Below are 10152 nucleotides of genomic sequence, written 5' to 3' on the forward strand. Positions count from 1 at the left end.
ATTATATGTCACTCTTAACACTGGTGTTAAGCTCTTATACTCTGAGCTCTGTGCTGCCAACAATAAAGATTAATCAAATCATAGGTTTTAATGGCCTGCAAGCCTTTAATCAAAATCTATTGTAGCAGATTGGAAGCACAGCGTTACAAAAAAAGAAAAGCAAAACCCAAAGAACACTTTGCAAAACCTCTTCATCTATATTTTACACTAAAGAATGAGTTTTACTGAAAAAATGTTGAGCTCTTGTCCACTTATCTTTGTATCTGATAATTTTAGACTGTAACCATTGGAAATGCTTCATTGAGCATTTGGACCAACAGTAGAAAAGGCTCTTTTAGGAGCAATTGTCAAACACTGAGGTACTTTTGATTGTGGTAATTTGTAGCAATCCTGCTTCCCATCCTCCCAGGTGAAAAGAAAGGAAGATTTGAAGTTTGGTTATGCAAGTAAAGTTTCTGTTGGAGCATTGCACTTATTTTTTGTGTGCCCCTGTAAAGTTGGAAATTTGTAGGTGTTCCTCTGAGTTAATAGGAAGTGTGGAATTGTCTCTTGACAACAAGTGACAGAACAAGAATATAACTGAGGGGTTTTACCAAATATATTTTTGTTGATCACAACATGCTGCTATTTGATGTCCAGAGTGAGAAGGGGGCTGTCCAGGACAGAGTGAATGTATTGTGCCCAGGCCATGGTCATATCAGGGAATTGCCAGTATCCTTGGGCATGGAGCTTGTGGGGGATACCAGTTAGCTCTGCACTGTTAGGAAATGAGTGTTGGGCTGCACTTCACAGGAGTACAGGCTATTCTCAGGAGTAAAACAACAATTTCATTCTATGATAAAATGCTGTTTTCCTCTTCAGAAGCCTTAGTGAGAAGTATTTGGATTCTTTCTCCTGAAAGCAATCTTACAGGAACAACTGAGGCAGAATTTTTCATGTTTTATTGCCTGACATATAAAACCACAATAGTATTTTAAAGAAAGTACTGAAGTGGCTTCCTTGATACATACATGATATTAGACTATGATTCTTTCTTTTTTTTCTCCCTTTTTTTACCTTTGCTGTTTCAGTTTCAGTACTTCTGTCCAAATTTTTTCCTTCTTTTTCTTTTATTAGGTTGTAAACAAAATGGCACTAAACTTGGTGATGTAATACTCCCTCCATGGGCAAAAGGAGATCCTCGTGAGTTTATCAGAGTCCATCGGGAGGTAATTTGAATTTTAATGGTGACAGTAGAATGTCTGTTGGGACTTTCCACTGCACATTAATCTGTGCTCAATTTGTGCAGTCACAGACCAGTCTGTGAGTTCAGGGTTGGTGTCTGAGTGTTGCCAAGGTCTGTAGGACCAGCGTTTCCTCTCCTTCCTTTTTGGCTACAGAGTACTTTGAGGCCAGACTTGCTTCAATGAAAAGCTTTGTCAAAATGGGACAAAAATATGTCAAATCATGTTCTGCATTTCTTCTGTGGCAAGTGTAGTAAATTCAATCAATGCACAATTCAACTCATTTTAATGCATGCCTTCTGAATTTCAGGCTCTGGAATGTGACTTTGTCAGTGCTCACCTGCATGAGTGGATTGACTTGATCTTTGGCTATAAACAGCAAGGTCCTGCTGCAGTAGAAGCTGTAAATGTCTTTCACCATCTCTTCTATGAGGGACAAGTGGACATATATAACATAAATGATCCTTTAAAAGAGACAGCTACTATAGGATTCATTAATAACTTTGGACAGATACCAAAGCAGGTATACCCTTTGTAGATTTCTTATTTTCCAGTTAACGCTCAAATTGAAATGTGTTAATATAAAACAGGAAAGTGTTTTAGGAGTGAAACTTCTTGGGAGTATTTATTCATAAATATTCTTCCAGTGATACAAAATCATTTATGTTTCCATCATAAATTACACTTTGGTCTTTACTTGTGAGGTTAGAAATGTCTTTTTTCCCCTTTGCATCCTTAAAATAAAGGCATAATGAATTATAGCTCAACTCTTAAAATCAGCATTAAAAAAACCTGGAACTATGTTCCTGCTGCAAAGTCATAGGGGAGGAATGAAAGTGCAACTTCAAAGTAATGCCCAGTGCTAAGGTATTTGAAGTTACCCTGTAATAAAACAATTGCTCTAATAACTTTTTTTTATCCTTATCTCACGGGTGATTCCCTCTTGTAGGACGGCTGTAATTAAGAAGCTGTAAAGGTTTTGGTGCAGCTTTAAAGTTTGTGTTCTCTTCAAGAGACTACATTAAATAATTCAATGTAATATTAAATGTGGGTGTTCAGGTTTGGGAGGGGTCTCAGTGTTGGTGGTTTTGATTTGGGTTTTTAATTGGGCATTTCTTTGGAGTCTTTTGCTATCCAGCGAAAATCTTAAGTGTCTTTGGTAAATATTTCCAATCCTAGATCTGGTGGAAACCGCAGATACCTTCAGCAATTGGCTGGGAACTCAAGCCATGTGTTGGAAACCCTAAACTCAGCTCTCAGCACATAATGTTTCGGGGCAGCCACAAGATATTTCCTGTAGCAACCCATTTAGAGCTGTCTGTCTCTCATTGCTTGGAAGGAAAGCTAAGAATTGCTTATCTGTCTTCTGTGGCTTTTCTCCTTTCCCTTCCCTCTCCCTCTCAATAATCTAATTATGTAGTGGCTGTAGGGTTCTCTCCTCTTATGTAATAACCAGTCCCTCTGCTGTGATGATAATCAGACATGGCCCAGCTAAAGCCAGATGGACAGACAGGGACTGGGGCAGAGGGCAGGGCAATAGAAGAGCACTGCAGCTGAGTCCAGAGCTCTGCCTGCATCCTCAGATGCCTGTTAGGTATAAGGCTGTGGTGAAATCTACCAGGAATTGCATGATGCTTTGCTGAAGGAAATAGACTGCAGTAAACTTGGGAAACTCAGAATTCCTTAAGGCTTCGTTGAGGGTGAGTGCTCTTGGAGCACATTTTTATGTAACTGTAGAGTCTTGCTGTTTCCCTCTGTTATTTTCTATGGGGGATCCAGGGCAGGCTCTCTCGGTGACGTGGCTGCTGTGCATTTTTGCACTCCTTTCCTGCACAATGTAACATGCATCTTCTTAGTCCCATCTCTTCCACTAGTAATGTGCCTGGCAGTTTGGGTTTAAATTTAAAAAAGTTATGATGCAAAACATTGCAGAGCTGGTGGTGTGTTTGGCAGAGGGCTCTCACAGACTCCATGAGGGTACCAAGATGCCACGGCCTGAGGGGGCAGAGCAACTTTGCTCCTTGTTGGTTTTTGTATTGTTTGTTGAAGGTTTTTGGAATGTTCACCATGAGTTATTAGTGAATACTGAGAGCAGTAAGGCATTTGCTTACCTGCAGAATTTTTAGAAGATATATTGGACGTATTTATGATCTTTTTAAGCTAGTGCCCTTGTAAACCTGTAATTTAATTTTTGATGATCATTAGTTTCTTGATGAATTTCAGCTCTTCAAAAAACCCCACCCACCAAAGCGTGTTAGAAGCCGTCTGAATGGAGAGGCTGTGGGAACCTCTGTGCCCCCTGGTTCCACAGGTGACAAGATCTTTTTCCATCATTTGGACAACCTGCGGCCATCTCTTGCCCCAGTGAAAGGTAAACTTTAAACTCACAGTAGTTATTACTGTTTCTTTGCCCAAGCATTCAGAGTTTCAGCAAGGTCATATTTTTCAATCTTTTTCTTACTTCTAATATTCTTACTGCCCGTAGTTTGGTGAGAGAGACAAATTCAAAATATCCTAATGCTGTACAATTATGTTCTTAGCTACTTTAAAGGATCTTGGGAAACACCACAGCTGCACAGTTTAATATGACATTTTTTAAATAGAGGGATAAAATGGAGCCCAAGCACCTCTTAATAAGTTTGAATTTAATGAACAACATTCAGAGTATGTTGTTTCTGGGCCTGTGATAGCCTCTGTTTTTGTGATTTTCACAGCAAAAGGATTATTTATCACAGTGCCAAGAAATACTAAGGAATGTTGGCAGGCAGGTATGATGTTGGTAGCAGCACTGAGAAAAAAGAACGTGGTTTTTGACTTCAAATCTGACATTGGATGAACAAAATTTAATTGTCTGCAAGGCAGGTAAATGCTATACAGGGATTTCTTTCCTAGCTGAGTAAAGCAATCTGTGGATCCCTGCTGTAAGGAGAGAAGGACATGCTGTTAAATGGGGCATAGCAGGGCTTAGAGAGAAGACTCAGGAAATTAGAAAGCACTAAGCTATATTTGGCTCTGCATTTGTTAGGAATGGAGCAAAAGTTGCCATCACTGCAACTGCTGCAAAGAATGTATAAATAGGCTCTACAGAGACCTTGCTTTGGAAGAGCAGCAGGTACTTAAAGGGATCTGATAGTATTTGTCTCTCCCAGCAATAAAACATAACCCCATCTTCTCTTTCAGAGCTCAAGGAGCCTGTGGGGCAGATTGTGTGTACTGATAAAGGCATTCTGGCAGTAGAACAGAACAAGGTTCTCATCCCACCCACCTGGAATAAAACATTTGCCTGGGGCTATGCAGACCTCAGCTGCAGACTGGGTACCTATGAGTCAGACAAGGTTTGTAACCTGAAATTTGTTCCAGCAATCAGTACTCAATAGTGAAAAAAACATAACAATGGACATTTATTTCATATGTGAATGAAATAATCTGCTGCATCAGGTTTTTTTGCTCCCTCTTGAGGGTCTTCACCAGGATGTTGACAGTATAACATTAACTCATAATAGTTTTTTACCAGGTCTTAGTGACCCTAATGAGTGCAAGGTGGCAGCCAGGTTTTTATTTTTTGTCCTATGAAGTACTAGTTCTGTAAGTAATTCTTTGTTTTCTGTATTTTTAGGCCGTGATTGTTTATGAATGCTTGTCAGAATGGGGTCAGATCCTGTGTGCCATTTGCCCGAACCCCAAACTAGTTATCACTGGAGGAACAAGCACAGCAGTGTGTGTGTGGGAAATGGGTGTCTCCAAAGAAAAAGCTAAAGCCCTCACACTGAAACAGGTAAAATGGAATAAAACTGTAAAGTAATGTTATAAGATAAAAGCAATTACATAAATGGGGTATCATTCACCTTTGGAACCATGAGTCCAGTAGATCTCCAGAGAATGGAGTAGTTGAGATAGTGATCTGCATTGAAAGTGGGCAAAATGCATCTTTAAAATTGCATTGTTTTTGAGAATAGTGGATCACAAGGAGCCTTCTGGAGACAAAGGGAATTTGATAGTGATGTTAACAAAATTATGCAGGTGAGTTTTGTGAAATGATCTGCTTTGTAGTATTACGTGTAATACCCCCATCTAAAAACTGTGTCAGGAAGGACTTAAAAGGAGGCTGCCTTAAAGGTTAATTTTCCTCTTTTTTTAAAAAAAAATATTTAATTATTGCACTTTTTAATCTAAAACAAGCACTCATGCTTTAAAGTCAGCTGCAGCTAAGTGCAAAGTAAGTTTTGTGTGTTTACTAAGGAAAGAACAAATCCAATAAATGTAACCAAAAAACCCCAACCACAACTAAGTCAGTATATTCTAGCAGCTGTGTATCATTGTTATAAGTTGTGTTACTGTTCCATTAGCATTTTCATAGAAGGACTGTTTTTTAGAGGACGTGTTTCCCTCAAATTTATGAAAAGAAATTTACAGAATTATTTAGTAACTTCCCTTGTGCAGTAATCAACTGTCCAAAGCTGCTTTTCTGAAGTGTTTTACTTTAAAACTGTACATGATAAAACACTGTATTTTAAATTTTGGGGCAGCATATTTGAATACATTTACTGTATTCAGTGAATTTTATTTTAACTGAGTAAGGTGCAGTAATCTGACTGTATTTCAGACTTTTTTTCCAATAGTTAGATTAAGTCTAAAATGTAAAAGTAGGGCCTAATGTGAGTAGGTGCTCATACTTTTCTTCTCCTTACAACTGACTTTGCTTTTTTGGCTGCAACTGTTTCTTGTCTCTTTTGTCTTCTCTTAGTCATCAGCAGTTACTGTAGGAGTCAGAATGTAATTTCAGGTGCAGCCTGGAACACTTTCTGACCTTATAAACAGGCTACTGATGCAGAATGGGGTTCTCTTCAGTGGAAGGATCTGTAACACTAGACCCTTGAAATTTTGTTTTGTCAGAGCTCTTTTTAAATGGAAAAAAAATATTACTTCTACCATTTTCAGTTATAGAAATAGTTATCAACTGAAGACTTATAAGGTGCCTGCATCTTCTGATGGGATATTCTGGTTAGGTTATCTGAATCTTTCAGGTAAGAGGCTTTGATGTGGAATTTTTGTGCTCTCTCCTGATTTCCACTTTTGCTCCTGACTTGTGTTTTGCAGGCGCTGCTGGGTCACACTGACACTGTTACGTGCTTAACAGCATCACTGGCGTATCACATCATTGTGAGTGGGTCCCGGGATCGCACCTGCATCATCTGGGATCTGAATAAGCTCTCCTTCCTCACACAGCTCCGGGGGCACAGGGCTCCAATTTCAGCGCTCTGTATAAATGAATTAACGGTGAGAGCCAAACTCCCTCCACCAGGCTGCTGTGGGAACAGTAGCAAGAGTTGGAAATCATTAAACCAAAGGAAAAAAGCCACTAGGCTCTCCTGTTAATTTGGCAGAACTTGTATAGCTCATCTGAAAACTGATTAACAACTGGTTTGGGAATAATATGTGTCATTTGTCTAGAGCCATATGTAGGTGCATTCCATGCAGAGTGGCTTGAGCTCAGGGGAGGTTATTTATTAACAGTGCTGCAAGCAGTGTAGTTAGTGTGACATTCCAAGTGAGCTGCCAGATCTGCCACAGGAGCTAAGAAGAGCTTTTGATACGTGACCTTGGTTGGCTTCTCTTGTCTTAAGCTGAATTTAAAGGAAACAGGTACCTTGGGTGACAGTGCAGTGCCAGTTGTAGTGGAAACAGATGTATCCTAAAAGCTTCTGTCCCTGATGGTTCTGTGAGTTACAAGTCACCATTTATCCAGCTCCCATGCATGGCCATCAAGGCTGGATGGACCCTGTTGCAGCTGGAGCAGATGCAGTGGTAGAAATCAAGACAAGAGAGGGCTGTAATGCAAGCAGGGGGTAGCAAGTACAGTTTATTAGCTGTTGGTGGTCTGGCTGTAGTGCTGCCAGTGCTTTAGACTGCAGCTCCTGTTTCCCTCTGCACTAGTTTGGACTGTTCCCAATAAGGAAGCAAATTAAATTTAAGGCAATACATATTTGTGAAAAGGAACAGTATCAACATGAGCAGTCTTTGGAAACTGAAAGTACTAAAAATAGGCCGTTGGATTGTTAAGTATGAAAAGTGGAGGAATTGGTCAACTCATTCTATGCTGTAAATAGAACAAATTGGTGGCTACTAAGTGTGGTTTTCTAGGTAGAGTTAAAAAAAAATCATATAATCCTAAAGGTTTCTTCAGCTGGCCAGACGCCCCTTGAATAGAACTTCCTGAAAAGTGCCAGCCTTGCAACTTGACTTATAAATGACCCTGACTTATATTTTTGCTGAAGAATATCTGCAACTTTGTATTGAAATTTGGGGGTGTTATTTGTCTTTGTAGGGAGACATTGTATCATGTGCTGGCACTTACATCCACGTTTGGAGCATTAATGGCAGCCCTACTGCAAGTGTAAACACCTTCACTGGCCGAAGCCAGCAAATTATGTGTTGTTTTGTGTCAGAGATGAATGAGTGGGACACCCAGAATGTCATTGTCACAGGACATTCGGACGGAGTTGTCCGGGTAAGTACCAGGAATCACTGCCTGGAACACAAAGCTTGTGCCTTGGTGGTGGTAGTGTTTAGAGAAGTCATGCCTATCCAGGACAACACAGTGTCCTGGCCGGGACCAAAAGCAGTCTTGGGAATTTTACCTGAACTGTTCTTTCTCCTTTTTTGGTGCCCCCATTGGGATGTGGTAACCAGCAATAGTCAGCAGAGCATACATTTTCCTTCCTGCTCTGTTTTGGTCACCAGCTTTCATACCTGGAGACTATTGCTTTGGTTCACCATTTTAATTTCACACACCTTGAGATAATTCATTTTGCTTGGCTAGAAAGAAGAGAGAAACTTAGTGTCATCTCTGATCACTACATGTCTAACCCAACTTGCAGTACTTTTGGGTGCAGCTTTAACCAGGTCTGCTGGTCAGACAGCTGTGTGGAGTGGATTTGGACATGAACACAGATGTCCTCTTATAGTTTCTAGTCCTCAAAAACAGAGTTTAGTATGGAGATGTGACCTGCCTTGCGCGCTACCAGTGCAAATACACAGTTCTACTAAGCTATTTTAACTCTTCAAGTAGCTCAGGAAAAAGCCAAGAGTTCAGTAAGTGCCACTCTGCTTATCCCCTGTCCCTCCAGTTCTGGCGGATGGAGTTTTTGCAAGTGCCAGAAACACCAGCTCCAGAGCCTGTGGAGATGCTGGAAATGCAAGAGGACTGTCAGGATGCTCAAATAGGTATGTCTCCTGACAAGTGTTCGGTATTTCCGTGTTGTATCTGATCTTTGCTATAGGTAGGTCACGTCCTGTGGTTATATAGTGCAGAATGGAATGATGGAGATTTTATCTCAAAAAGCAGTAGACATCCACTGGGCATAGTGAACAGAGCATCTGAGTTCTGTGTTCACCACCTTACTTAAGGTAGTTTTGTAATGCTACAAGTAAGAAAACATGTTGCCCATCGTAGCTTTTTGTTCTGTGAAGGTGGAACTTTTCTCTGTGTTTGTTTTGGCTGTTGGCATGCTCAATGGATTGTCCAAAAGCTAGATATATTTTAGGATGAAATGGAATTATAGTGTAACAGCCAAGTTGAATCTTCTGATGGAACAGCTTAAACAAGACAAGCAATGATATCCCTTTCCACTCTTGGAAGATTTTGCTCTGTGCCTTATGACTGTTTCTTATAGCCATCTCATCTTCCTCCTGCACTCTTCATATTGAAGATATGATCTGGATTTGGATCTGAATCTCATTTTTACTCATAAGTAATTATTATATAAATACAGCTTTTGGTTATTTTCAGTGTCACTTGGAGTATAAATATCTTTGTTAATTGCTCTTTTGTGTTAACAAGTCCTGTTATTAACAAGTCTGCATCATATTTTTCAGTCAGAGTTGCAGCATAGCTGACTGTGCTTACTTCTGTAAGTTTTGCTGAAAGGTTTTGCCAACTTGAGTGTTTCTGAAGTGTTTGCTCCTTTTGTCTATCATAGCCTTCCTCAGAGGGACTGTTGTACAAAATAGCTTCAGCTAAGGCGTGTCATTCTCTGGCAAAACAGAAAAAAGTGCAAAAACTATGAATGGTGTGATTCCTGGCAGGAGCTGAATCTCCGAAAAGGCTCTGAGATGCCTGCATGCAGTGTCTCTCTCTCAGCAGTTGGTGCTCATTGGGTTTCAGGCAGTGCAGCAGCAGAGTAAGGAAAAAGCTCAGGCCATAACCAGGTTCACTAACAGTGCCTTTTGTTCCCTGTTGTGCCAATCCAGGGCAGGAAGCCCATGAAGAGGACAGCAGTGACTCCGAGGCAGACGATGCATGCATAGGCCAGGACACGAAAGTGCAGGAGAGCCAGAGCCAACCAAGCAGCACCAGCCACAGGCCTCGCTCATCTTCAGCCAGAGCAGCAGCAGCATGGTCAGCAGACAGCGGCTCCGATGACTCCAGGCGTTGGTCAGACCAGCTCAGCTTGGATGAGAAAGATGGATTTATCTTTGTGAATTATTCGGAGGGACAGGCAAAAATGCATCCCCATGCTCAGGTTAACCACCCCCACCCCAGCTATGCTGAAGCACGGCACTACAGCAAGCTCAAACCAGGTAAAAGAAACTGTGCACAGCCCTCAGTTTATTCCTAAGTGAAAAGTTGTAGAAAAAGAGAAAAACTTAAATCTCTGAGGGAGATTTTGTTCTTACTACAAAGTTGCAGTTACAGGTGTGTTGGGGGAGGAGGGAACAAAAATGAGAATGAGCAAATTTACTTTATCCCCTCCCACTTCCCACTCCTTTGTAGGATACAGATGGGAGCGTCAGCTGGTGTTCAGAAGCAAGCTAACTATGCACACGGCATTTGATCGCAAAGACAACGCACACCCAGCAGAAATCACTGCGCTCGGCATCTCCAAGTGAGTAGCTCACACATGAGGACTTCAAACAGTTTTGGCTTTTG

General features: G+C 40.9%; 1 protein-coding gene across 6 annotated transcripts in view; it reads left to right on the forward strand.

The window, feature by feature from the left end:
• The window catches only part of WDFY3 (WD repeat and FYVE domain containing 3), a 120765-nt gene that overhangs the window by 105928 nt on the left and 4685 nt on the right, over positions 1–10152 (forward strand). For all 6 annotated transcript variants that reach the window (XM_031066449.1, XM_031066452.1, XM_031066450.1 and 3 more), the window contains 10 exons: positions 1117–1208; positions 1534–1746; positions 3447–3594; positions 4404–4558; positions 4840–4998; positions 6321–6500; positions 7549–7731; positions 8351–8447; positions 9474–9803; positions 9997–10108. In XM_031066449.1, coding sequence (XP_030922309.1) covers positions 1117–1208; positions 1534–1746; positions 3447–3594; positions 4404–4558; positions 4840–4998; positions 6321–6500; positions 7549–7731; positions 8351–8447; positions 9474–9803; positions 9997–10108 — 1669 coding nt within the window. The remainder of the gene's footprint in view (positions 1–1116; positions 1209–1533; positions 1747–3446; positions 3595–4403; positions 4559–4839; positions 4999–6320; positions 6501–7548; positions 7732–8350; positions 8448–9473; positions 9804–9996; positions 10109–10152) is intronic.

Source organism: Geospiza fortis, unplaced genomic scaffold (genome assembly GCF_000277835.1).
Source record: "Geospiza fortis unplaced genomic scaffold, GeoFor_1.0 scaffold11, whole genome shotgun sequence".
NCBI classification, from domain to species: Eukaryota; Metazoa; Chordata; class Aves; order Passeriformes; family Thraupidae; genus Geospiza; species Geospiza fortis.